Here is a 25536-nt window from a genome sequence, read left to right as displayed (position 1 = left end):
GAATTACCTACTCCTGCAGGACGGTGGCCCGACATTCACGACACCTTGAAGACACCTCTACTAGGACACGGCCAGACACGACTCATGAAACGACCTGCTGGACGAATTGCAAAACATCATATACATTCGCCCAAGAGTTAAAAATTCTTACCAACAGGGGAAATTGTACTAAAGATAAAATTTTATCAAACGAATGCCCAGAATGCGCAGCCTGATATTTACATCTGCCTTGCCCTATTGAGGACGGAACCGGTCTTTCGTTCCCTCTGCTGTCTCAACTTTCACATTCTGTTGTTCTATTTCGGGTTCAGTACTTTTTCCAACATGAACTTCTCTGAATCCTCCCAAACAACTACGTACTCTGCAGAAAATAAGTGCCATCATTGTCACAATTAGACATTTATTGAGCGCTTGATAGGTTTCACAGTTATAAGCACTGGAGTAAGATGTTCAATTCACTCATTCAATCGTATTTAGTGAGGGCTTAGTGTGTATAGAGGACCATAGTAATTGCTTGGGTAAGTACAGTACAACAACAGACACATTCCCTGTCCACAGTGAGTTTACAGCTTGTGGGAGAGGGATTAATCAGGTCTAACAGAGTCTCTATCCCACATGGCGTTCACGGTTTACATACAGGAAAAGTTAAAAGTTAGCTACAGGCCTCTAAACTATAAACTCGTTATGGGCAGGGAATGTTTATTGTTGAATTGTGCTCTGCACACTCACTAGTTAAATACCCAATAAATTCGGTAGACTGAATGAGCTATAAAAAAGTTGAGTGGCAAAGTCTCATAGCAAGTAAGGGGTAAACCCAGGCTTAGAATCCAGGCTCCTCTTTTAAACCCTTGCCGCTCTAAATTGACCACGTTCTCTCTAATAATAATAATAGTAATATTGTTTGTTAAGAGCATACTATGTGCTAAGCAGCGTGGCTCATCGTTAAGAGCACGGGCTGTGAAGTCAGAGGTCATGGGTTCAAATTCCAAATCTGCCAATTGTCAGCTGTGTGATTTTGGGCAAGTCACTTCTCTGGGCCTCAGTTCCCTCATCTGGAAAATGGGGATGAAGACTGTGAGCCCCCCGTGGGACAACCTGATCACCTTGTAACCTCACCAGCGCTTAGAACAGTGCTCTGCACATAGTAAGAGCTTAATAAACGCCATCACTGAGGAAGGAAGTAGGTGAGATGGAGGCCCAGCGAGAAGGTTAGCGGCCCCAGAGGAGCAGCTGACTCCTTGACTCATCCTAGTCTGCCTTAGACAGTTATCACCCCCGGGACTAAGGGCCGGCCGGGGCAGGTCGATGCAGCATGCTGTAGTGGACCGAGGTCAATCAATCAATCAATCAATCGTATTTATTGAGCACTTACTGTGTGCAGAGCACTGGACTAAGCGCTTGGGAAGTCCAAGTTGGCAACATATAGAGACAGTCCCTACCCAACAGTGGGCTCACAGTCTAGAAGGGGGAGACAGAGAACAAAACCAAACATATTAACAAAATAAAATCAATAGCATAGATATGCACGAGTAAAATAAATAAATAAATAAATAAAAAGAGTAATGAATATGTACAAACACACTTACATATATACAGGAGCTATGGGGAAGGGAAGGAGGTAAGACGGGGGGATGGAGATGGGGACGAGGGGAAGAGGAAGGAGGGGGCTCAGTCTGGGAAGGCCTCCTGGAGGAGGTGAGATCTCAGTAGGGCCTTGAAGGGAGGAAGAGAGCTAGCTTGGCAGATGGGCAGAGGGAGGGCATTCCAGGCCAGGGGGAACTCCACCTATCTCCCAGGCTATAAAAAAACCCACCCTCACCACTAACAGTTGAAAAGAAACACTGCAGTTCTTCACTCAAAGACTTAGTTTATAGAGCATGAGCCTGGGAGTCAGAAAGACCTGAGTTCTAATCCTGCTTCTGCCACATATCTGCTATGTGACCTTGGGCAGGTCAAATCACTTCTCTGGGCCTCAACTCCCTCGTATGTAAAATGGGGATTCCATGTGGGACACGAACTCTAACCTGATTGATTTATATTTCCCTAGCGCTTGGAGCAGTACTTAACACATACTAAGTACTTAACAAGTGTCATAATTAGTATTAAACTACAGAGAGTCAGGTCATCAAAACACATGAAAAATATTCAGGGTTTACCGCATCTATACTATTTTGTCTCCCTCTCACATTACATAGCTAGGTATAGCATTTAAACGACATTAAGTGCAATATAATGATAATAAAGGCATTTATTAAGCAAATCCTTTGGGGCAAGCTACGGGAGTAGATGTGTAGAGGAGTATAGACCTTTAAAGCCGGTGTGACATCGAGAAAGTCCAGTAATTCTTCGCACAACGATTTCCTCATCTACAAAACGGGGGTTAAACCGTTGGTCTCGTTCCCCTTTAGACTCTGACTCCCACATGAGGCAATCACTGGGTCCAGTTCAATTTACCATCACCATACACCAATGTGTCTTTATTGAACACATTCCGTGCACAGAGCACCGTACTAGGCGCTTGGAAGAATACACTACAACACAGTCGATGGACTCCGTTCTCTGCCCACGAGTTTACATCCCGGGAGGGAAACACATAGAAATATACTGGCGCTTGGAGAGTCTCAGGTCCGTAAGGGCACAACAAAAGCAATTACGCAATCGACATAGGCATGGAAAGTGTATGTTACACTAGCACCCTCCCAACTGTTTAGTTAGCGCACTAAACATATCAAAATTTTCAACATTTAACAATTTTCAACATTTAATAATACCTTTGGAGTAAAAAAACTCTATCGGCTAAAGTCAAATGGACCCCCCAAAAAAGCGGTTCATTCAGAAATGCACAGAAAAAGCACTACAAAAGACCCACTCAAAAGTAGGATCTGCTTTTAAACGTCAAAACAGGGGAGAGCGCGAACGCAGTCCCCCACTGCCACGAATTATGCAGTCGAGTTCCCCGCATTTGGGGAAATCGCAGGGGTCAGTACAGCCCGAGTGCAATGACTGAGCCTCACCCTGGGAAAACCACCTACGGGATCACCGAAGGACTCGCACTGTCCTCTCACTCTCACTTTCGCAACGGAATACCCGGAGAGAGTGAAATACCGTGAAGAGTGCGGAGACAGAGATTCCTCCACTACCAACAATTACACGGTTGACTATCCCACATTTGGGCGGCCTTGTTCGCTTTCGTGACAATAACTGAGGAAACAGAATACACAAGACCTGAATAGATTTATCCCACCGCAGAAAGCCACCAAATGGAAAGCACGGAAACACGACCCGTAAAATCACGGAAGCACTACCCGTAAAATCACGGAAACACGACCCGTAAAATCACAGAAACGCATCTAGATGAAAATTCCGTTTAACTTATAACACCAAACTAGGGGAGGGCGCGAACGCAGTCCCCCGCTACCACACATTCTGCAGTCGAGTTTCCCGCGTTTGGGAAATGTTGCAAAAGAAGAACTGAAATGATTTGTTACAGTAAGTGCTAGTAAAGCGCTTAGGACCTTTTCAAAAAACTATCTCGTTCATCTGCGTGCTCAGTACTTTCAGAAATAAAATCCTTTTCCAAACCCCCAATCCATCAAAGCAGTCTCCAGGAAATTGCATCGGTATTATTACGAGAGCTGTGGTATTCGTTCAGTACGCGTTGACGAAGTATGTTCTCAACACCGGAGTAGATACAAGTTAACCAGGCCCGGGGTTCCCCGTCCCACACGGGGCTCACAGTCTAAATGGGACCTGGGACTAAGTAAGAAAGACAACGGGCGGCGAGGCCCCGTTTCGGAGAAGGGGAAACCGAGTCACAGAGAAGTTGAATAGTTTGCAACAGTGAATCGGCAACGGCGAGATTAGACTCCGACTCCGCGCCTGTCAGGCTCGGACTGCTTAAGCACTGCTATGTGCAAAGCACTTAAATGAATTAAGCACTTGCTATGTGCAAAGCACTGTTCCCCCGCATAATAATAATAATAATAATGGCATTTATTAAGCGCTTACGATGTGCAAAGCACTGTTCCCCCACTTACTAATAATGGCATTTATTATTGGACAAGTCGCTTAATAATAATAATAATGGCATTTATTAAGCACTCGCTATGTGCAAAGCACTGTTCCCCCACTTAATAATAATGATAATGGCATTTATTAATTCATTATTGGACAGGTCGCTTAACAATAATAATAATAATGGCATTGGTTACTATGTGCAAAGCACCGTTCCCCCACTTAGTAATAATGGGATTTATTATTGGACACTGAAGGACTCTGTCGTTTTGTCTGGATTAACTCACTTTTGCAACGGAATACCCGTAGAGAAAATTCGTGAAAATTTCGTGAAAAGTGCGGAGACAGAGAGTCCTCCACAACCACAAATTACACGGTTGACTATCCCACATTTGGGGGGGGGGGGGGGGGCTTGTTCGCTTTGGTGACAATAACTGGGGAAACAGAATACACAAGACCTGAATAGATTTATCCCACCGCAGAAAGCCACCAAATGGCAACCACGGAAACACGACCCGTAAAAGCACGGAAACACGACCCGTAAAATCACGGAAACGCATCTGGATGAACGCAGTCCCCCGCTACCACAGATTCTGCAGTCGAGTTTCCCGCGTTTGGGAAATGTTGCAAAAGAAGAACTGAAAGGATTTGTTACAGTAAGTGCTTAGGACCTTTTCAAAAAACTATCTCGTTCATCTGCGTGCTCAGTACTTTCAGAAATAAAATCCTTTTAAAAACTCCCAATCCATCAAAGCAGTCTCCGGGAAATAGCACTGCTATCATTACGAGAGCTGCTGTATTCATTGAGTACGTGTTCGTGAAGTATGTTCTCAACACCGGAGTAGATACAAGTTAACCAGGTCTGGCGTTCCCCGTCCCACACGGGGCTCACAGTCTACATGGGACCTGAGACTAAGAAAGACAACGGGCGGCGAGGCCCCGTTTCGGAAAACAGGGAACTGAGTATCAGAGAAGTTGAATAGTTTGCAACAGTGAATTGGCAACGGCGAGATTAGACTGCGAGTCCGCGCCTGTCAGGCTCGGACTGCTTTCAATTCCACCACATTGTTGTGACATTTCCCAACTACGAAAGGGACACTGAGCCGAAATGTGCACTAGGAAATGTACCCAGCTACGAAATGTACACTAAGTTTTTCTCCACGGAACGAAGTCGGCGGAGTAGCATTGGCCGAAATAACGTGAACGGGGCCAACAGGAAGCCACGCCCCCACTTCTAGGGGTAGAAAAGCAGCAGCATCGCGAAGCGGCGGCACAGTGGGGCTGGTTTTGTGCGGACTCTGGTCTCCTGCTTCTACTAGCCTGCCTGCCCTTTACCGGGTTGGGACTTTCCAAGCGCTTTCAACAAACCCGACTTGCCGGCCCAGCTCGCTCGCTCGCTCGCTCTTCGATAGCGGCTCCCGGAGGAAAGTTTCCGTCGGCGGAGAAGAGGAGCCCCGGCGGGCGGGCCGGCCGGCCGGCCGTACGGAGAGCCCTCCCTCTCTCTCTCCCTCCCTCCCTCCGTCTCTCCCTCCCTCCGGCCATGCCCGGCCGCAGCGCCAACGCCTTCTCCGTCGCCCGCACCCTCCTCGGCCGCCTCCTGGGGCGGCTCTGGACACCGGGCGCCACCGGGCCCGGCCCCACCGCCGGAGAGGAGCCTCGGCCGGACAACCTCGTCTACGTGATCATTCTGACGTGTCCTGCGGCGGGGAGCGGCCTGCTGGTTTCCCTCCAAACCCGCCCGTCCCGCTAGAAGCCGAGGACGGCTCACCGAGGGCGGAAACTCGACGACGGGATGTAAACCTCGGCCTGGAGTCACCACCTGCGGCAGCATCGGCCGCCCCAAAGCGGGCGGGGACCGCGGACTTAACGGCTGGCTAAGATGGGCGGGCTCCACGGTGGACAACTGACCCCAAGACTCCTCTTTTCCAATGATGAAAACTGAAATATTGAAATATTTCAACATTGAATTGAAAATATTATCATTTGAATTGATAATTAAAAAATGTACAAGAAGAGCCGCAATCTCCACCGTGTTTCTCAATTGCCTCCCCAAATCTTCTGACAACCCACCCGCTTTCCCTGGGCCTTTATCCCCTGACCCGCGTCTCGAACGTCTATGTTACCACCTGCTCCTTTCACCGCTTGCTCCTCGACGGCTTTCCTTTCCTCTCCTCTCCAACCTCCCCCACGGGTGCGTGTGTGTCTCTCCACTTTGGGGATACTGAATTTGTAGGTAACGGAAACACTGTGAAATGAAGAAACTCGCCAAACACCACCAAGCGAACGAGCGCCCGACCTCCTTCTTGGCCGAGCAAGAAGAGTTCACTGAAGAACTAGCATTGCCTGGATTAATTTGCTTTTGCACCGGAATACTAAGAGAGAGCACGAAAGTCGTGCTTCGCTATGGAAAATTAGGCAGTTTACTACCGGGTCTTTAAGGGTAAAATGCTTGCTTCTCTGCTTTCGAAATGCAACAGATACGCGCCAAACGAAGTTATCCAAAAACTACCACGGTGATTTCAGCAACAACACTAAAACTACAATGCAGTGAAAGGCAACAACTCATACAGCGAAACTCGTAAGTAACTCTGTTTTTACACTCGTAAGCCAGGGGAGAGCGCGAACGCAGTCCCCCACTACCACAAATAATGCAGTCGGGTTTCCCACATTTGGGGAAATCACCGGGGTCAGCACAGCCGGAGTGCAATGGCGGAGCCTCACCCTGGGAAAACCACCTACGTGATCATGGTGTCTCCCCTACCAGGTAAGTATGACTTGAACCTCTCCCCACGGGCCCACCCCACGCTAGGCACCCCACTTTTAACCCACGCTCGGCAAAGGCACCACGGTAAATAATTGCTCAGTAACTTCTTAGCCTGTCCGCACGCTACATCTACCGGCATCAAAAATGAAAGGAAACGCCTGAAAATGGATACTAGCGAACAGAATTTGGCGAAAAACGTGCCGGCATGCCCAGCGTTCCCTCATCTCCATATTCCGTTTCTCTGCTCCTCCCCCGCCGCTCCCTTTCCTCCATTCAGCGCCGTTACTCCTCCTTTTGTTCCTCGGCTGCGAGCTCCCTCCCTAATCTTTCCTCACCTTCAAACCCCCAACCTTTAACGGCCACGAATGAAAATCAAAAAGGATGGATCTAAAAAGCTGGCAGATCTGGCCCCAAGCCATACAAATTTTTACATTTCAACGCCTCAAAATGGCTTCCAGAGGGGAAGACATTTTACTCCGTGCTCTGGTTTCGTTTCTGTTTCATTTCTCTTTTCCTTTCGGTACGAGCTCAGCAATCTTTCCTCACCTTAAAACTCCTGGCTAATAACGAGTACAAAATTTTTAAAATGGTATTAAAATGCAATTCATTCAATCGTATTTAGTGAGCCCTTGCTGTGGGCGGAGCACTGTACTAAGCGCTGGGGAGAGTACAATTTCGACAACAAAGCCTAGTCACTACCCAACAGTGGCCTCACAGTCTAGGAGGGGGAGAATAACACCTCTCAGCCTCGACTTCTAGACCCTCAGCTCGTTATTGGCAGGAAACGTTTCTACAAATTTTGCTATATTGTACTCTGCTAAGCGCTCAGGACTGTACTCTCCATTCAGCCAGCTCAATATTTACTATGCGGCTGGGAGAATACAGCGTAACAATATATCAGACTCGTTCCCTGCCCTCAACGAGCTTACAGCCTAGAGGAGGAGACAGATGTTTATATAAATCAATTACAGATATACTCAAATGCTGTGGGGCCAGGGATGAAGAAAGGGAGCAAGTCAGGGGGGCACACTAGGGAGTGGGGGAGAAGAGCTAAGTGGGGCTTGGTCTGCCAAGGGCTCCTGGAGGAGATGGGCCTTCAATAAGGCATTGAAGGAAGGGGATTGTCATCGACGGACATTCATTCGTTCAATCGTATTTATTGAGCGCTTACTGTCTGCAGAGCACTGGACTAAGCGCTTGGGAAGTCCAGATTGGTAACATATAGAGACGGTCCCTACCCAACAGTGGGCTCGCGGTCTAGAAGGGGGAGACAGACAACAAAACATATTGACAAAATAAAATAGGATAACTATGTACAATTAAAATAAATAGAGGGAGGCAGCAGACTTTTCACATTTTAACGGGCACATGAGACAATTCCCATCTGTCTCCCCTTTGTCACACTTCCTTTTTGACTAACAGGCCAACTGAGGTCTAGTTTGGCTTTAGAGCTAATTTGTTGGATTAAACTATTTCCTGCCTTATCTAGGGGTTCCTGAGTTATGTTAATTTCCTGACCCGTAGATAACTTTCCCTAAATCCTTCACTAGGCTTTGCACTCCCAATGATGAAAGGAGTTTACTTGCCAGCAGAATTCAGAAAGTGGCACAGATTTATGCAGTCGAGTTCCTCTAGTTCTCTCCCCTACTTTGGTAACACTGAATTGGAAGATGACAAGGACGCAATAAACTAAACACGCTGGTCGAGGACAACGAATCAAATACGTAGAAAATATTTATTTTCTAAAAGCATTAATAAATTGTAAATTAATTGCAAATTGTATTTACGTGGGAGTTTCTCAGCTTCTCATCACAAAACCACGCCTCCCATTAACAGCCAGCCTTCAAGCACACACTACAGAAAAAGGATTCATCTCATTGTCGTACTAAACAAGGGACAGCGCGAACGCTGTCCGGCGCTACCACAAATTATACAGTCGAGTTTCCCGCATTTGGGGGTCCTTCCGCGCTCTGATGACAATAATTGGGAAAACCTATAAGGCCTGAAGAATCTTGTCCAATCGCGGGTAAGCAACAAACGAAACGGCAAGGGCAAAGACGCAATGACAGCAACTGGGAAAACATGTATTACCCGAAAAGTCTTATCCCACCGCGGATAACCAACCAGCAGCAGGGAGAAAAAGTTAACAGATCTTTACATCTGCAACCTTGCAACCGCGAAAGCACGGCAAAGACAATCTACTCTTATACTTGCGAATCAGGGGAGAGCGCGAACGCAGTCCCCCACTACCACAAATTATGCAGTCGAGTTTCCCGCATTTGGGGAAATCGCAGGGGTCAGCACAGCCGGAGTGCAATGGCGGAGCCTCACCCTGGGAAAACCACCTACGTGATCATGGTGTCTCCCCTGCCAGGTAAGTATGAGTTATTCTACTTCTAAGACAGGGCGCCATGTCCAGCAAGGCGCTGTACACATATGTCTCCTATGACACAAGGCGGCGGAATTCACATGTCACTTGGTGTGGGCCTGTGCTACCACTCTGCCTAAACGAGAACGGCTGCTCTCCCCAACAAAACCCGTAAATCCCATCAACGAGAAGATGGGCAGGTCATTTCCCAGGATGCACAGCGCTCCCGTCTCTCCATGCCCCGCCTTCGTGGTGACGTCACCCACCGGGGCCTTCGGCTCCTCCCAGCCTCCGCCCGGTTCCTTAAGGCGCATGCGCACTACCTTTCCTTCCCTCTCCTTCGCGAAACCTCCCAACTTCAGGAGAAATAACTGGATGACACCAAAGGAGGAGCAATGCGAGCCACCCAGGCGGGAAATGCTTAACCCACAATACCTCAAGCAAGTTCCATTACGACCAGAATGTGATCCCCCTTTTAAATTAAACCTCCAAGCTAAATCAATCCGCAGGGAAATAGATAGTTTCCGCAAGTAATGGGAAGTCTTTCCTTCAAACCATGTCAGCGTAGCAGGCCATCGCAATCCCTCAGTACCACAAATTATCCAGTCGAGTTTTCCCCAATTGGGGAAATGTCAGGGGTCAACATACTTGAGGTCCAATACAAGGACCGAACCTCACCTTCGGAAAAACACCTACGTGAACATGGTAAGTAAGAGTTAACCACTCAACAACTGCTCAATTAGCCTGCGCACAGACTCACACTACAACCTCGTAAATAATTTGCTATGGGGCTGTTTAATCACTACATTTACGAGTAAAATGCTGCTCTCCTCTGCAAAGTCACTTAAATGACAATACTGAAAGTGTGGTGGAAGCATTTTCCAGCATGCACAAGGCTCTTCTACAAATCTCATCAACTCATTGCTGGCCAGACTCTTTCTTCTATTAATTCTTAATTGCACATGCTCAATCCTCAAAACTCCCAATCTAAAAAGGCCTCAAAAGAAAAAAGGGACTGTAAGCTTCCTGTGGGCAAGGAATGTGCCTGCTTATTGTTATACTATGCTCTCCTAAGTACTTACTACAGTGTTCTGCATATGGTAAGGATTCAATCAACACGACTAAGTGAATAAAAGAGATGGTACTCTACAGCACACAAACATGCAATCTAGGCGCTGGCTGAGTCCCTTAGTCTCAATTTCTTAAACTAAGGCATGGTTAAAACACTGACACTTGTGCCTAGAAAGTAATGAACTTCTCAAATCAACAAAATACCCATATGTACCTTTAGAACAAGATATCATGGTGCAGTCTCCCAGTACCACAAATTACTTGGTTGAGTTGCACTCAGTTGGGGAAATTACAGGGGTGAGCACAGCCGGAGCACAGGGGGTCAGGTAAGTATGAGTGCTTAGCCACAGGACACGACACCACGGTTGGACGACACACATGAAATGCTTAGGTCTCCGATTACCCCAACGGTAATTCGGGATTATTGCCTGCCATCAAGTGCTACAGCCCATTCTGCCATCAATAAGGAAAGAATTTCCCATCTTGACCTTAGCATGGCATCCACACCTCGTTTGCCGACCACATGCTCGGCCCTCTTCCAACCATTTTCATTCCTTTAATGCCCAAGCACTAATTTTTGTGGGTTCTTACTTTGCAGTTCATATTTTTTTTTGTTTACTGAAAACCTAGGACACATTTCAGGAGCCATGAAAACACCTTCTAATCCATGATATCCTTCTTATTTAGACTGTGATCCCCATGTAAGAAAGGGACTATGTCCAACCCGATGAACTTGAATTTACACCAATGCTTAGAACAGCGCTTGGCACATAAGCACTTAAGATCTATTTTTAGTAGTATTGTTTTTATTATTATGACATAACCTCTCAGTCTTTCAAGATCTCCACTACCTTTTGATTTACTATGCACTTTTCCATCAACAAAGCATTGCACCTAGTAAAAGCCAGGGAAAATTACCCAAATTAAAATCACTGAGCTTACATTCTAAATGGGGAAGACATCTATTTTTTCTTTTGGTTCTTCAACTTTGTCTACCTGAGGACATGAACATTACTAAAAACAGTGAGCATAAGTGAATTAAAGTACATTTAATATTTTAAGCAGGTGGATTTCTCTTTGGGTCTACCCCAGTCTAAAGTACCAAGTAGACAGTGGGCAAATTTACAAGAACACCACATCTGCATTATAGGAAAACTATATGGCCAATTTACAAAGGTCTAGGAGAAGCAGCATGGCTCGGTGAAAAGAGCACGGGCTTTGGAGGCAGGGGTTCAAATCCCAGCTCTGCAAATTGTCAGCTGTGTGACTTTGGGCAAGTCACTTAACTTCTCTGGGCCTCAGTTACCTCATCTGTAAAATGGGGATTAAGACTGTGAGCCCCCGTGGGACAACATGATCACCTTGTAACCTCCCCAGTGCTCAGAACAGTGCTTTGCACATGGTAAGCGCTTTATAAATGCCGTCCTTATTATTATTAAAAAACAATTTGTTACTTCAAGATAGCCCCTAGCTTCTTCCAACAGTATGAACTGTTTCAAAATAGTTGACTTTTGTAAGGTAACATACAGCATTTCTTCCAGTTGGTGCAACTAGAATGTATTTATATTGCCATTCTGGAAGGATGTTATTCCTGTTGACTCTTCAGGAGTTAAACAGGGGCTGGGAATTGGGGCTGTGCAGAGAGTAGATAAATGCTCATTGTAAATGCCTTGGAGGTATTATTTTCGGAACAGACTTTTTATTTGACCTCCTATATTGCTTGGCTGAATTACAGATGGCAGAGCTAGTTGACACCTTGGTCTCTTGGGAAGAGCCAGTGTGCTGCTTTGAGGATCTAGGAGATATAAGGTGGTGGCTGGCGAGGTTCGGAGGGGAATAACATCTCGTGACTATCTTTTGGATATTCTGACTTGAAAATTGAGGGTGAAGCTGATGACCAACGCAGGCAAATCAGTGGGTCTGAGTGGAGCCAACATGAAACTAAATCCAGTTGGGTTCACGTGGCCTCAGAAGGCTACCAGACTTTTCACAGGGGCATCCTCATTTGGGAAAGATTTCAAGCCAGGGACGCATACCACAGTGGGCTAGACGACTGCATCACACACAGAAACTCCACAAATTTGAGGGTTTTCCTGAATTGGTGAGGCAGCTTCCAATATGTAAAATCAATTTCCAATTTGGTGTTGCTCACTTCCAGAGCAATGAGGATTCAATGAGGTTTGCCTGGAGGAAAAATTTTGAACTGGTCTGGACCTCAGATTTCCAGTCCATAAAGGTTTCTACTTTGAGAATACACTCCTGCTCATCTTTCTCTCCCTTCCCGCCCAAACTGCATTTTTTTCTGACTGTGAAATCTTTCCTGGTTTTTACAAAAGGTCACTTATTTTTAATTCTCGATTTTTACACTATTGTTTAGTGAAATATCTTCAATGACTGACAGAGTTTGATATGCTACTGCAGCACATCCCTCTGATTAGGTATTTTATATTATTTTTGTAACCAGTTTGGTTATTGTAAATCTCATCAATACAGACAACACATTTTTAGATCCCCTCAGAATTGTCTTCACACAACTTTACTGTAACTCTCTCTGGGAAATTTGAGTTAAAACCTCAGAGAAAAGGTTGCAATCCAGTTTTAATGCCGATGTATCTTCACTGCATGGAAAGTCCATGATAAACAATCAAGCTGACAATTTTTATACACATTACTTTTTAAGATGTTATGATAGGAAAGTAATCATGAAGAGAATTAATACAATGAAAATGGGGCTGCAGGTAAGACTGTTAGCTCACTGTAGGCAGGGAACATACCTTCCAACTCTGTTTTATCATACTCTCCCAAACACCTAGTACAGTGCTCTACACAAAGTAAGTGCTCAATAAATATGATTGATTAATTGATTGTGGTCAGACAATGGCAGAGTGACAATATCTGTCAGATGTCGCAAATTGTTCTTCATAACCCACATAGCTCACAGAGCTTCAATTAAACCACTCATGTCCTTCAACTGGAGAAAAATCAATTAAAGTTATTACTTTCTACTTAGAGTAGATGAATGATAGGTACCACCCATAACCGCCCTTACAGAACCCACAGAATGAAACATCTGAACAGTGCCCAGCGCTTAGAACAGTGCTTTGCACATAGTAAGCGCTTAACAAATGCCATTATTATTATTATTAATATTATTATTATCATCTCAAAATGTGAGCGCCCTTCTCAGGGTCCGGGGTTCCCCTTTTCTCTAACCACTGTTCTACTGTCCTCTTCCAAGAATTTAGTACAGTGCTCTGCACACAGTAAGTGCTCAATGAATATTAGTGATTGATTGATTGATATGGCTCGTGGCCAGTGCAAAGAGCATGGCTCTGTGAATCGGAAGGTTTGGGTTCTAGTCCCAGCTCTTCAAGTAGAGAGATATCTACTTGAGTTAAACCATTAACAGATAAGGTTTCAATTTAAGAACCATTTAGGCTTTTCTGGGGCGGGTGTGTGTGTGTGTGTGTGTGTGAATTCATTCATTCAATTGTATTTATTGAGCGCTTACTGTGTGCAGAGCACTGTACTAAGCGCTTGGGAAGTACAAGTTGGCAACATCTAGAGACGGTCCCTACCCAACAGCGGGCTCACAGTCTAGAAGGGGGAGACAGACAACAAAACAAAACATATTAACAAAATAAAATAAACAGAATAAATATGTACAAGTAAAATAAGTAGAGTAGTAAATATGTACAAACATATATACCTATATACAGGTGATGTTCTAATAATAATAATAATAATGGTATTTCTTAAGTGCTTACTATGTGCAGAGCACTGGGGAGGCTACAAGGTGATCAGGTTGTCCCACGGGGGGGCTCACAGTTTTAATTCCCATTTTACAGATGAGGTAACTGAGGCCCAGAGAAGTTAAGTGACTTGCCCAAAGTCACACAGCTGACAATTGGCAGAGCTGGGATTTGAACCCATGGCCTCTGACTCCAAAGTCCATGCTCTTTACACTGAGCCACGCTGCTTCTCCAAGCACGCTGCTTCACAGTTCTAGACTGTGAGCCCGCTGTTGGGTAGGGACCGTCTCTATATGTTGCCAACTTGTACTTCCCAAGCGTTTAGTACAGTGCTCTGCACACAGTAAGCGCTCAATAAATACAATTGAATGAATGAATGAATGAGGGGAAGGAGCCCCTTCCTTCCTACTGAGCCCCTTCCTTCCTCTCCCCCTCGTCCCCCTCTCCATCCCCCCATCTTACCTCCTTCCCTTCCCCACAGCACCTGTATATATGTATATATCGTTGTACATATTTATTACTCTATTTATTTATTTATTTTACTTGTACATATCTATCCTATTTATTTTATTTTGTTAGTATGTTTGGTTTTGTTCTCTGTCTCCCCCTTTTAGACTGTGAGCCCACTGTTGGGTAGGGACTGTCTCTATATGTTGCCAACTTGTACTTCCCAAGCGCTTAGTACAGTGCTCTGCACATAGTAAGCGCTCAATAAATACGATTGATGATGATGATGATGAAGGAGGTAAGGCGGGGGGGATGGGGAGGAGGGGGAGAGGGCTCAGTCTGAGCCCGTTGTTGGGTAGAGATCGTCTCTATATGTCGCCAACTTGTACTTCCCAAGCACTTAGTACACAGTAAGCGCACACAGTAAGCGCTCAATAAATACGATGGGATGACATTATTATTATCCAATTTCTCAGGGCAGGGGCTCGGTCCGAAGCTTCTAGAACCGAGGCCCCACCCTCACTTCTGATGCGATTCCCTTATTTAGTGCCATACTCTGTCACGCTTCTGGCCAGGCTTAGGGCTAACCACGTCTTCTTTTCTTATTTTATTTTGAACCCAACCGGCTTCCTCTCAACGCGGACCTCCCCAACAACCACCGTCTTCCCCAGACGGGACGGCCGTTTGAATCAATCAATCAATCGTATTTATTGAGCGCTTACTGTGTGCAGAGCACTGTACTAAGCGCTTGGGAAGTACAAGCTGGCAACATATAGAGACAGTCCCTACCCAACAGTGGGCTCACAGTCTAGGAAGTTTGCCTTGGCCTGTTTGAGAAGCAGCGTGGCTCAGTGGAAAGAGCCCGGGCTTTGGAGTCAGAGGTCAGGGGTTCGAATCCAGGCTCCACCACAAGTCTGCTGTGTGACCTTGGGCAAGTCACTTAACTTCTCTGAGCACCAGTTACCTCATCTGTAAAAATGGGGATTAAGACTGTGAGCCCCACGTGGGACAACTTGATCACACTGTATCCCCCCCAGCGCTCAGAACAGTGCTTTGCACATAGTAAGCACTTAACACATGCCATCATTTGTTAATGTCATTTGTCATTTGTTAACAAATGCCCCATCTGTAAAAACGGGGATTAAGACTGTGAGCCCCACGTGGGACAACTTGATCACATTGTATCCCCCTCAGCACTTAGAACAGTGCTTCACACATAGTAAGCACTTAACAAATGCCATCATTTGTTAAGGTAATTTGTCATTTGTTAACAAATGCCCCATCTGTAAAAACGGGGATTAAGACTGTGAGCCCCACGTGGGATAACTTGATCACACTGTATGCCCCCCAGCTCTTAGAACAGTGCCTTGCACATAGCAAGTGCTTAACAAATGCCATCATTTGTTAATGTCATTTGTCATTTGTTAACAAATGCCCCATCTGTAAAAACGGGGATTAAGACGGTGAGCCCCACGTGGGACAACTTGCTCACACTGTATCCCCCCCAGCGCTCAGAACAGTGCTTTGCACATAGTAAGCACTTAACACATGCCATCATTTGTTAATGTCATTTGTCATTTGTTAACAAATGCCCCATCTGTAATAACGGGGATTAAGACTGTGAGCCCCACGTGGGACAACTTGATCACATTGTATCCCCCCCAGCACTTAGAACAGTGCTTCACACATAGTAAGCACTTAACAAATGCCATCATTTGTTAAGGTAATTTGTCATTTGTTAACAAATGCCCCATCTGTAAAAACGGGGATTAAGACTGTGAGCCCCACGTGGGACAACTTGATCACACTGTATCCCCCCCAGCGCTTATAACAGTGCTTTGCACATAGTAAGCGCTTAACAAATGCCTTCATTTGTTAATGTCATTTGTTAACAAATGCCCCATCTGTAAAAATGGGGATTAAGACTGTGAGCCCCACGTGGGACAACTTGATCACAATGCATCCCCCCCAGCGCTTAGAACAGTGCTTCGCACATAGTAAACGCTTAACAAGTGCCATCAGTTGTTAATGTCATTTGTTAACAAATGCCCCATCTGTAAAAACGGGGATTAAGACTGTGACCCCCACGTGGGACAACTTGATCACACTGTACCCCCCCCAGCATTTAGAACAGTGCTTTGCACATAGTAAATGCTTAACAAATGCCATCATTTGTTAATGTCATTTGTCAACAAATGCCCCATCTGTAAAAACGGGGATTAAGACTGTGAGCCCCACGTGGGATAACCTGATCACACTGTATCCCCCCCAGCGCTTAGAACAGTGCTTTGCACATAGTAGACTGTGAGCCCACTGTTGGGTAGGGACCGTCTCTATATGTTGCCAACTTCCCCCTCTCCATCCCCCGCATCTTACCTCCTTCCCTTCCCCACAGCACCTGTATATATGTCCATATGTTTGTACATGTTTAGTACTCTATTTACTTATTTATTTTACTTGTACCTATCTATTCTATTTATTTTATTTTGTTAGTATGTTTGGTTTTGTTCTCCGTCTCCCCCTCCTAGACTGTGAGCCCGCTGTTGGGTGGGGACCGTCTCTATATGTTGCCAGCTTGGACTTCCCAAGCGCTTAGTCCAGTGCTCCGCACACAGTAAGCGCTCAATAAATACGATTGATTGACTGTACTTCATCATCATCATCATCATCATCAATCGTATTTACTGAGCGCTTACTATGTGCGGAGCACTGGACTAAGCGCTTGGGAAGTACAAATTGGCAACATCTAGAGACGGTCCCTACCCAACAGCGGGCTCACAGCCTAAAAGGGGGAGACGGAGAACAAAACCAAACATGCTAACGAAATAAAATAAATAGGATAGATATGCACAAGTAAAATAAATAGAGTAATAACAGTAATAACAGTTCTCTGTCTCCCCCGTTTAGACTGTGAGCCCACTGTTGGGTAGGGACTGTCTCTATGTATTGCCAATTTGTACTTCCCAAGCGCTTAGTACAGTGCTCTGCACATAGTAAGCGCTCAATAAATACGATTGATTGATTGATTGATTGAATAAATATGTACAAACATATATACAGGTGCTGCGTAGTACAGTGCTCCGCACACAGTAAGCGCTCGATTGATTGATTGATTGAATAAATATGTACAAACATATATACAGGTGCTGCGTAGTACAGTGCTCCGCACACAGTAAGCGCTCGATTGATTGATTGATTGAATAAATATGTACAAACATATATACAGGTGCTGCGTAGTACAGTGCTCCGCACACAGTAAGCGCTCGATTGATTGATTGATTGATTGTACTTCCCAAGCAGTTAGTACAGTGCTCCGCACGCAGTAAGCGCTCAATAAATACTATTGATCGATTGATAGTAGGCGCTTAACAAATGCCAGGATGATGATGATGACTTTCCGTTCCGTTCTTCCCCTCAGGGAGCCTCCCCTTCCCGCTGTCTCCCGGCCTGGGGTACCTGCTTGGTCGTTGGGCGGTGAGGGCCGTCGAGGAGCCGGGCCTGGGCTGGGGGCAGGTGTCATGGCGGGCCTCGCCCACCCCTGAGGAGACGCGCGGCCGGCGGCCCCCCTCCCAGAAGCCTTTGCGAGCGCGAGAATGGACAAGAAGGGCCGCCATGGCCGCCAACGCCCACGAAGCCCGGCCCCCCTCACGCCCAGAAACGCCCCTAAACGCCTTTCAAAGGCCTCAGGAAACGGTTCAACGACAACTGAAGACAATCCACGACTCACCCTCCGATTTCCAATGGCGTTTGCAGGAGAAAGAAGCGGTTTGGGGGCCGGACGACTGTTCTGCCCATCCCGTGTGGCCCAGTGGCAAGCGCACGGCCTTGGGGGCCCCAGCACGTGGCTTCTAGGCCCGGCCCCCACACTTCATTATCAGGGCATTTACTAAGCAATTACTATGTGCAAAGCACTGTTCCCCCCCTTCATTTCATTCATTCATTCAATCGTATTTATTGAGCGCTTACTGTGTGCAGAGCACTGTACTAAGCGCTTGGGAAGTACAAGTCGGCAACATATAGAGACGGTCCCTACCCAACAGTGGGCTCACAGTCTAAAAGGGGGAAACAGACAACAAAACAAAACATGTAGACAGGTGTCTACAGGTATCATCATCATAATAATGGCATTGATTAAGCGCTTACTATGTGCAAAGTGCTGGTCCCCCATACATAATAATAATAATGGCATTTATTAAGCGCTTACTGTGTGCAAAGTGCTGGTCCCCCATACATAATAATAATAATGGCATTTATTAAGCGCTTACTATGCGCTTACATATTTATTACTCTATTTATTTATTTATTTTACTTGTACATTTCTATCCTATTTATTTTATTTTGTTGGTATGTTCGGTTCTGTTCTCTGTCTCCCCCTTTTAGACTGTGAGCCCACTGTTGGGTAGGGACTGTCTCTACGTGTTGCCAATTTGTACTTCCCAAGCGCTTAGTACAGTGCTCTGCACATAGTAAGCGCTCAATAAATACGATTGATTGATGGATTGATTATGCGCAAAGCACTGTTCCCCCACTTAATAATAATAATGATAATGGCGTTTATGAATTTATGATTGGACAAGTCGCTTAAGAATAATAATAATGATAATGGCATTTATTAAGCACTTGCTATGTGCAAGGCACTGTTCCCCCACTTAATAATAATGGCATTTATTAATTCATTGTTGGACAAGTCGCTTAATAATAATAATAATAATGGCATTTATTAAGCGCTTGCTATGTGCAAGGCACTGTTCCCCCACTTAATAATAATAATGATAATGGCATTTATTAATTTATGATTGGACAAGTCGCTTAATAATAATAATAATAATAATGCATTTATTAAGCGCTTGCTATGTGCAAAGCACTGTTCCCCCACTTAATAATAATGGCATTTATTAATTTATGATTGGACAAGTCGCTTAATAATAATAATAATAATAATGGCATTTATTAAGCACTTGCTATGTGCAAGGCACTGTTCCCCCACTTAATAATAATTGCATTTATTAATTCATTATTGGACAAGTCGCTTAATAATAATGATAGTAATGGCATTTACTAAGCACTTGCCATGTACAAAGCGCTGTTCCCCCACTTAATAATAATGGCATTTATTAATTTATTATTGAACAAGTCGCTTAATAAAAATAATAATAATAATACTGGCATTTATTAAGCACTTGCTATGTGCAAAGCACTGTTCCCCCACTTAATAATAATAATAATGACATCTATTAAGCACTTGCTATGTGCAAAGCACTGTTCCCCCACTTAATAATAATGGCATTTATTAATTCATTGTTGGACAAGTCGCTTAATAATAATAATAATAATAATAATAATGGCATTCATTAAGCACTTGCTATGTGCAAAGCACTGTTCCCCCACTTAATAACAATGGCATTTATTAATTCATTATTGGACAAGTCGCTTAATAATAATAATAATAATAATGGCATTTATTAAGCACTTATTCTGTGCAAAGCACTGTTCCCCCACTTAATAATAATAATAATGGCATTTACTAAGCACTTGCTATGTGCAAAGCACTGTTCCTCCACTTAATAATAATGGCATTTATTAATTCATCATTGGACAAGTCGCTTAATAATAATGGCATTTATTAAGCACTTACTATGTGCAAAGCACTGTTCCCCCACTTAATAATAATAATAATAATGGCATTTATTAAGCACTTACTATGTGCAAAGCACTGTTCCCCCACTTCATAATAATAATAATTGCATTTATTAAGTACTTACAATGTGCAAAGCACTGTTCCCCCACTTCATAATAATAATGGCATTTATTAATTTATTATTGGACAAGTCGCTTAATAATGATAATAATAATAATGGCATTTATTAAGCGCTTACTATGTGCAAAGCACTGTTCCCCCACTTAATAATAATAATAATGGCATTTATTAATTTATTATTGGACAAGTCGCTTAATAGTAATGAAAATAATAATGGTATTTATTAAGCACTTACTATGTGCAAAACACTGTTCCCCCAATTAATAATAATAATAATAATAATAATAATAATGGCATTTATTAATTTATTATTGGACAAGTCGCTTAATAACAATAATAATGGCATTTATTAAGCGCTTACTATGTGCAAAGCACTGTTCCCCCACTTAATAATAATAATAATAATAATAATGGCATTTATTAATTTATGACTGGACAAGTCGCTTAATAATAATAATAATAATGGCATTTATTAAGCGCTTACTATGTGCAAAGCACTGTTCCCCCACTTAATAATAATAATAATAATGGCATTTATTAATTTATTATTGGACAAGTCGCTTAATAATAATAACAATCATAATGGCATTTATTAAACACTTACTATGTGCAAAGCACTGTTCCCCCACTTAATAATAATAATAATGGCATTTATTAATTTATTATTGGACAAGGCGCTTAATAATAATAATAATAATAATACTGGCATTTATTAAGCACTTGCTATAAGCACTTGCTTGCCACTTAATAGTAATATTAATGGCATTTATTAATTTGTTATTGGACAGGTCACTTTATAATAATAATAATGGCATTTATTAAGTGCTTACTATGTGCAAAGCATTGTTCTAAGCACTGGGGAGGTTACAAGGTGATCAGGTTGTCCCACGGGGGGCTCACAGTCTTCATCCCCATTTTCCAGATAAGGGAACTGAGGCCCAGAGAAGTGAAGTGACTTGCCCAAAGTCATACAGCTGACAATTGGTGGAGCCGGGATTTGAACCCATGGCCTCCGACTCCAAAGCCCGGGCTCTTTCCACTGAGCCACGCTGCTTCTTGTCAGCTGTGTGACCTTGGACGAGTCGCTTAATAATAATAATAATAATGGCATTTATTAAGCGCTTACTATGTGCCAAGCACTGTTCTAAGCGCTGGGGAGGTTACAAGGTGACTAGGTTGCCCCACGGGGGGCTCACAGTCCTAATCCCCATTTTCCAGATGAGGGAACTGAGGCCCAGAGAAGTGAAGTGACTTGCCCAAAGTCGGGGGGCTCACAGTCTTCATCCCCATTTTCCAGATGAGGGAACTGAGGCCCAGAGAAGTGAAGTGACTTGCCCAAAGTCACACAGCTGACAGGTGGCGGAGTCGGGATTTGAACCCATGCCCTCCGACTGCAAAGCCCGAGCTCTTTCCACTGAGTCACGCTGCTTCTTGTCGGCTCTGTGACCTCGGACAAGTCGCTTAACTTCTCTGCGCCTCAGTGACCTCATCTGGAAAATGGGGATTAAGACTGCGAGCCCCAGGTGGGACAACCTGATTACTTTGTATCTATGTACCCCAGCGCTTAGAACAGTGCTAGGCACATGGTAAGGGATTAATAAATACCATTATTATGATGATTATGATTATCATCCCGGGTCCGCCACTTGTTTGCTGTGTGACCTCGGGCAAGTCACTTGACTCCTTTGTGCTTCAGCGCCCTGAAAAATGGGGATTCAGTCCGGCTCTCCCTTCTTTTTGGACTGTGAGCTTCGTGTGGGACAGGGACAGGGACGGGGATGGGGATGGGGACGGGGACAGGGGGTGGCATCGGACCCCCGGCCCACATCACCCCCCGGGCCTGGAATGGCCTCCCTCTGCCCATCCGCCAAGCTAGCTCTCTTCCTCCCTTCAAGCCCTTCTGAGAGCTCACCTCCTCCAGGAGGCCTTCCCAGACTGAGCCCCTTCCTTCCTCTCCCCCTCGTCCCCCTCTCCATCCCCCATCTTACCTCCTTCCCTTCCCCACAGCACCCGTACATATGTATATATATTTGTACATATTTATTACTCTATTTATTTTACTTGTACATATCTATTCTATCTATTTTATTTTGTTAGTATGTTTGGTTTTGTTCTCTGTCTCCCCCTTTTAGACTGTGAGCCCACTGTTGGGTAGGGACTGTCTCTGTATGTTGCCAATTTGTACTTCCCCAGCGCTTAGTACAGTGCTCTGCACACAGTAAGCGCTCAATAAATACAATTGAATGAATGAATGAATGAACAAGACTGTGTTTCTAGAGACTGTAAGCCCGCTGTTGGGTAGGGACCGTCTCTATATGTTGCCCACTTGGACTTCCCAAGCGCTTAGTCCCGTGCTCTGCACACAGTAAGCGCTCAATAAATACGGTTGATTGATTGATTGATTGATTGATTGATGAACTTGGATCTTCCCCAGCGCCCATCTTCTCGGAGGCCCCGCCCCTTCCCCTAGGAGACCCGGCCCCACTCAATCAATCAATCGTATTTATTGAGCGCTTACTGTGTGCAGAGCACTGGACTAAGCGCTAAACTGCACTCCTTCGCAGGCCACGCCCACCACCTCGGAAGCCCCGCCCATCCCTTTCGGAGGCCCCGCCCATCCCCTCACAGGCCACGCCCATCTCCCCGCAGACCCCGCCCCTTCCTCGGTGCCCCTCCCTGCTCAGGAGGCCCCTCCCCTGGAAGACCCCGCCCATCCCTTCGCAGGCCACGCCCAGCACGTCGGAGGCCACGCCCACCCCATCTGAGACCACGCCCACCTCCTCGGTGGCCACGCCCGTCCCTTTCGGAGGCCCCGCCCATCTTCTCGGAGTCCCCGTCCATCTTCTCGGAGGCCCCGCCCCTTCCTCTGGTGCTCCTCCCCGCTCAGGAGGCCCCTCCCCTAGGAGACCCCGCCCCACTCCTTCGCAGGCCACGCCCACTCATTCATTCATTCATTCGATCGTATTTATGAAATGAATTATTCACTATCATTATTATTATAAATTTATTTCTTTATTTATTTAATTTAACATCACTTAAATATTAAATAATTAAATATTAATTAAACAATTAAATATTTGATTCAATTTATTTATTCATTAAACAATTTATTAAATTATAATAATTCTATTATTTATTCATCGCATCGGAGGCCACGCCCATCCTTTCGGAGGCCCCGTCCGTCTCCTCGCAGGCCCCTCCCATCTCCTCGAAGACTCGCCCATCTTCTCGGAGGCCCCGCCCCTTCCTCGGATGCTCCTCCCTGCCCAGGAGGCCCCTCCCTTAGGACGCCCCGCCCCATTCCTCTGGAGGCCCCGCCCATCTCGTAGGAGGCCCCGCCCATCTCCCCGCAGGGGCCGCCCACCCCTCGGAAGCCACGCCCCTCTTCTAAGAGGCCCCGCCCACCCCTCGCACGCCCCGTCCATCTCCACGGAGGCACCGCCCACCCTCTCGGAGTCCCCGTCCACCTTCTCGGAGGCCACGCCCACTCCACCGCAGGCCACACCCACCCCATCGCGGGCCCCGCCCATCTCCCCGGATGCCCCGCCCATCCCTTTCGCAGGCCCCGCCCATCTCCTTGCAGACTCCGTTCATCTCCTCGGATGCCCCGCCCATCCTTTCGCAGGCCCCGCGCCCTCCCTCTGCCCATCCGCCAAGCTAGCTCTCTTCCTCCCTTCAAGGCCCTGCTGAGAGCTCACCTCCTCCAGGAGGCCTTCCCAGACTGAGCCCCTTCCTTCCTCTCCCCCTCGTCCCTCTCTCCATCCCCCCATCTTACCTCCCTCCCCTCCCCACAGCACCTGCATATATATATGTTTGTACATATTTATTACTCTATTTATTCATTTATTTATTTTATTTGTACATACCTATTCTATTTATTTTATTTTGTTAGTATGTTTGGCTTTGTTCTCTGTCTCCCCCTTTTAGACCGTGAGCCCACTGTTGGGTAGGGACTGTCTCTCTATGTTGCCAATTTGTACTTCCCAAGCGCTTAGTACAGTGCTCTGCACATAGTAAGCGCTCAATAAATACGATTGATGATGATGATGATGATGATGATGATCCCCTCGCAGACCCCGTTCATCTCCTCGGATGCCCCGCCCATCCTTTCGCAGGCCCCGCCCACCGCCCCGCAGACCACGCCCATCCCCCCCGCAGGCGCCGTTCGTCTCCTCGGAGGCCACGCCTATTCCATCGCAGGACACGCCCACACCATCAATGGCCACGCCCATCTCCTCGGAGCACCGCCATTCAGTCGCAGGCCACGCCTCCTTCAACCACAAGCCACGCCCATCTCCACGAAGACCACGCCCCTCCCCCTCGGAGGCCCCGCCCCTCGGGTCGGGTGTTCGGCCGGCGGGGGGGACTTGGCGGGCTTTGCGCACGCGCGGCCTCTCACTCGCCCTCCGGCTCGCCCCCTCGCCCTCCCGCTCGCCCCCTCGCCCGCCCACTCGCCCGCCGTTTCTTCCGGGCCGGTGGATCGGCCGGCGGGTGGGTGGCCGCCCCGCCATGCAGCGGGCCGTGGGCAGTTTCCCCGTGGCCCCCGCCGTGCGCGCCAAGCTGGTGGCCGCTGGCTTCCAGACGGCCGAGGACCTGCTCCACATGAGGCCCTCCCTGCTCAGCCAAGGTAATCAATCAATCGATCGTATTTATTGAGCGCTTACTGTGTGCAGAGCACTGGACTAAGCGCTTGGGAAGTCCAAGTGGGCAACATATAGAGACAGTCCCTACCCAACAGCGGGCTCACAGTCTAGAAGGGGGAGACGGACAACAAAACCAAACCTATTAACAAAATAAAATAAATAGAATCATCATCATCAATCGTATTTATTGAGCGCTTACTGTGTGCAGAGCGCTGGACTAAGCGCTTGGGAACTACAAGTTGGCCACATATAGAGACAGTCCCTACCCAACAGCGGGCTCACAGTCTGGAAGGGGGAGACAGGGAACAAAACCAAACCTATTAACAAAATAAAATAAATAGAATCATCATCAATCGTATTTTTTGAGCGCTTATTGTGTGCAGAGCGCTGGACAAAGCTCTTGGGAACTACAAGTTGGCCACATATAGAGACAGTCCCTACCCAACAGCGGGCTCACAGTCTAGAAGGGGGAGACAGACAACAAAACCGAACGTATTAACAAAATAAAATAAATAGAATCATCATCATCATCAATCGTATTTATTGAGCGCTTACTGTGTGCAGAGCACTGGACTAAGCGCTTGGGAAGTCCAAGTTGGCAACATGTAGAGACGGTCCCTACCCAACAGTGGGCTCACCGTCTAGAAGGGGGAGGCAGAGAACAAAACCAAACATATTAACAAAATAAAATAAATAGAATCATCATCATCATCATCAAT

The 25536-nt window shown here is 46.0% G+C and overlaps 2 protein-coding genes and 3 non-coding genes across 8 annotated transcripts in view; 1 reads left to right on the top strand and 4 right to left on the bottom strand.

Annotated features, from left to right (window-relative positions):
* Positions 1 to 2901: 2901 nt before the first annotated feature.
* On the bottom strand, positions 2902 to 3068 carry LOC119939842. The gene has a single exon (XR_005454804.1). It is a non-coding gene; the product is annotated as a U1 spliceosomal RNA (small nuclear RNA).
* Positions 3069 to 6622: 3554 nt separating this feature from the next.
* On the bottom strand, positions 6623 to 6786 carry LOC119939831. The gene has a single exon (XR_005454793.1). It is a non-coding gene; the product is annotated as a U1 spliceosomal RNA (small nuclear RNA).
* A 2210-nt stretch (positions 6787 to 8996) lies between these two features.
* On the bottom strand, positions 8997 to 9160 carry LOC119939741. The gene has a single exon (XR_005454705.1). It is a non-coding gene; the product is annotated as a U1 spliceosomal RNA (small nuclear RNA).
* A 13557-nt stretch (positions 9161 to 22717) lies between these two features.
* On the bottom strand, positions 22718 to 24685 carry LOC119939060 (WAG22 antigen-like). The gene is made up of 3 exons (XM_038758827.1): positions 24250 to 24685; positions 23395 to 23727; positions 22718 to 23073 (listed from the first exon to the last, which is right to left on the bottom strand). Exons 1-3 carry the CDS (start codon positions 24683 to 24685, stop codon positions 22718 to 22720), a joined length of 1125 nt encoding a protein of 374 aa, XP_038614755.1.
* The window catches only part of RAD51C (RAD51 paralog C), a 157427-nt gene continuing 156527 nt past the window's right edge, over positions 24637 to 25536 (top strand). For all 4 annotated transcript variants that reach the window (XM_038759885.1, XM_038759884.1, XM_038759886.1 and 1 more), the window contains exon 1: positions 24637 to 24801. In XM_038759885.1, coding sequence (XP_038615813.1) covers positions 24684 to 24801 — 118 coding nt within the window. In that variant the 5' untranslated portion in view covers positions 24637 to 24683. The remainder of the gene's footprint in view (positions 24802 to 25536) is intronic.

This window comes from Tachyglossus aculeatus, chromosome 17 (genome assembly GCF_015852505.1).
Source record: "Tachyglossus aculeatus isolate mTacAcu1 chromosome 17, mTacAcu1.pri, whole genome shotgun sequence".
Lineage (NCBI taxonomy): Eukaryota > Metazoa > Chordata > Mammalia > Monotremata > Tachyglossidae > Tachyglossus > Tachyglossus aculeatus.
This window is presented reverse-complemented; position numbering and strand designations above follow the sequence as displayed.